The sequence below is a fragment of the Suillus subaureus genome, assembly GCF_016647635.1.
Source record: "Suillus subaureus strain MN1 chromosome Unknown BJ212scaffold_5, whole genome shotgun sequence".
NCBI classification, from domain to species: Eukaryota; Fungi; Basidiomycota; class Agaricomycetes; order Boletales; family Suillaceae; genus Suillus; species Suillus subaureus.
In genome coordinates, this window is record NW_024538561.1 from 4,879 (window position 1) to 7,069 (window position 2,191).

The 2,191-nt window shown below is 39.3% G+C and overlaps 1 protein-coding gene across 1 annotated transcript; it reads left to right on the forward strand.

Moving 5' to 3' along the window:
* Positions 1 to 665: 665 nt before the first annotated feature.
* BJ212DRAFT_1263894 (uncharacterized protein) lies at positions 666 to 1,007 on the forward strand (the record flags this gene model as incomplete). Its single annotated transcript, XM_041330380.1, has 2 exons — positions 666 to 749; positions 807 to 1,007. 2 exons carry the CDS (start codon positions 666 to 668, stop codon positions 1,005 to 1,007), a joined length of 285 nt encoding a protein of 94 aa, XP_041196819.1.
* Between the last annotated feature and the right edge of the window lie 1,184 nt (positions 1,008 to 2,191).

Genomic DNA, 2,191 nt, shown 5'->3' on the forward strand with positions numbered 1-2,191 from the left:
AGTGCTGTCCAACACCATTGACATCTTCTACACCCCCTGACAAACACCCTTGAGCTCCATTCGGATTGTGGCTGGAGTTTGATATTGCTGAGCTTGCTCTAGAGGCCTGCCTAAATAATGAACAGACTGATTGTCTTATCAAGTTCTGTAACTGGTACACTTCCTAGCAGGAAAAATTCACATTCCAGAACCACAAAGACATCCATAATAGGTGGGATGCTGTCTCCCATTGCACCACTGGGGTGGTTTTCTTTTGTTCTTCCTGACATTCAATGTCTGACAACTCCTGAGTTTTAGTTTACTCAGGACATAATTTCTGTACCATACAATGATTCAATTTGACAATTTGATTTATACTATTGGGATCTCTGGGAGTGGGCAGCCAATCTCCTTCATGATCCTTGACTGTTCCCACATATGGTTTTTGATGCACAACACTTCTCAAAGTTTGATGGCAAGACTTTCATATGTTTTGTAGATGAACCTTTCACTGCCAACACCTTTTGGAATGTTCAAGTATGTATTAATATCATCTGTGGTGATTTTGATCGCCTTCATTTTGCCTCATAGTCCCAGCTACCACTGGGCAGCAAGCCCTTAGCTTTCCTTTGTATGCTGACAAAACTAAGTTGTCCTCATTTGGTACCACACGAGGATATCCTGTCATGGCGTATCTAGCAAATCTACCCACAGACATTTGTAATGGACAAGGCATAGGTGGCAGCTATATAGTTGGATGGCTTCCAATTGTATGACATGGCCATAGTATTCATATATTGACCATTTGGACTGATACTCTGGGACAGGTGAAGGAAGACAGAGACTATGCCAGCAAGCCAAGCTGGGTCAACTTCAAGAATGCTGTTTGGCACAAGTCATTCTCAAAGATCCTCTCTCCACTAGCATCAAAATCTCACACAGGACAATGGTTTGAGTGTTTTGATAGTGTTCAATGCTGGTTCTTTCCTTTCATCCTAATTTTATTGGCTGATTATGAGGAACAGTGAGTAATGTCACACTTCCATATTAATCTGAATCGCTAATGGATAATGTACTTAACAATATAAGATGTGTTATGTTGCTGATCCAAGGCATCAAATGCCTTTGGCCATGTCCAGTCTGTCTTGTTCCTCATGATGAACTTTTGAACACATTGAAGTGTTATCCTTGTTGAATGTCTGCTCAGTTGCAGGAAGTCTTAAAGACTGCATAGGCCAAGGAAACTGCTGAGAAGAAGGAGGAGAAACTAAAAGAGTACAGCCTTCATGATATCATAGTAAGATTTCCTCTTGTAAATACATTTTTGATTAAAGAAAGCTACAGAATGCCTTTGTGACCATGATGTATACTGATATACATGATGCATTGTTGTGAGATCAACTCCACTTCAATGGTGGTCTATATTTTGACCATTTCTGGGCCAAACTACAGAAGATCATTGTCAGTTTGGGATGAGTGAAAGTAGCACAAATAGACAAAAAGTACCTCTGTGACTTGACCACTGTAAAATGTATATCTTGAACTAACTCATTAAACTAGTTACAGTGGCTCAAAAAACTGTCCACATGTTTTGACATTTTTCAGTATCTATGATATTGTGTGAGAACAAACAAATGCCTCAAGAACATGCTTATACCACATTGTAGTATGGCTTCAGGGCTTTCATTTGAGCCATACACCGTGGGAATCGGTGGAGATATGGTGGAGACATAAGGCTTATAAAATGATGACTCATGTGAACAGTTTTTTGAGTGTATATTAAAACTATATAAATCATTATTTATGACACCACAAAAATCATGCCACTATTATATAAATTATGAAGTGGTGTCATTATGTTATTTTATGACTATATCTAACTATATAAACCAGAATATCTCATGTATCATAGTCATAATCACCATGAAAGCCATCTCTGCTCAAAGAGATAATATCCTCTCTCTGTCTTATGCTGGCCTCTCTGCTTGCCAAATTTCCTCTAGAACTGGAGTATGCAAGTCTACTGTGGCCAATTTTATCAAAGAAAGCCACCCAGACAAGGAAAACTCTTGTGGAAGACATCCATCCAAGCTTACCTCTACTGACAAAAGGGCTATTATCCAACATATCACTACAGGAAAGGTTGATAATGCTGTCCAAGCCACCCATTATATCAATTCCACCATCACTACCCCTGTCTCTTCACAAACTG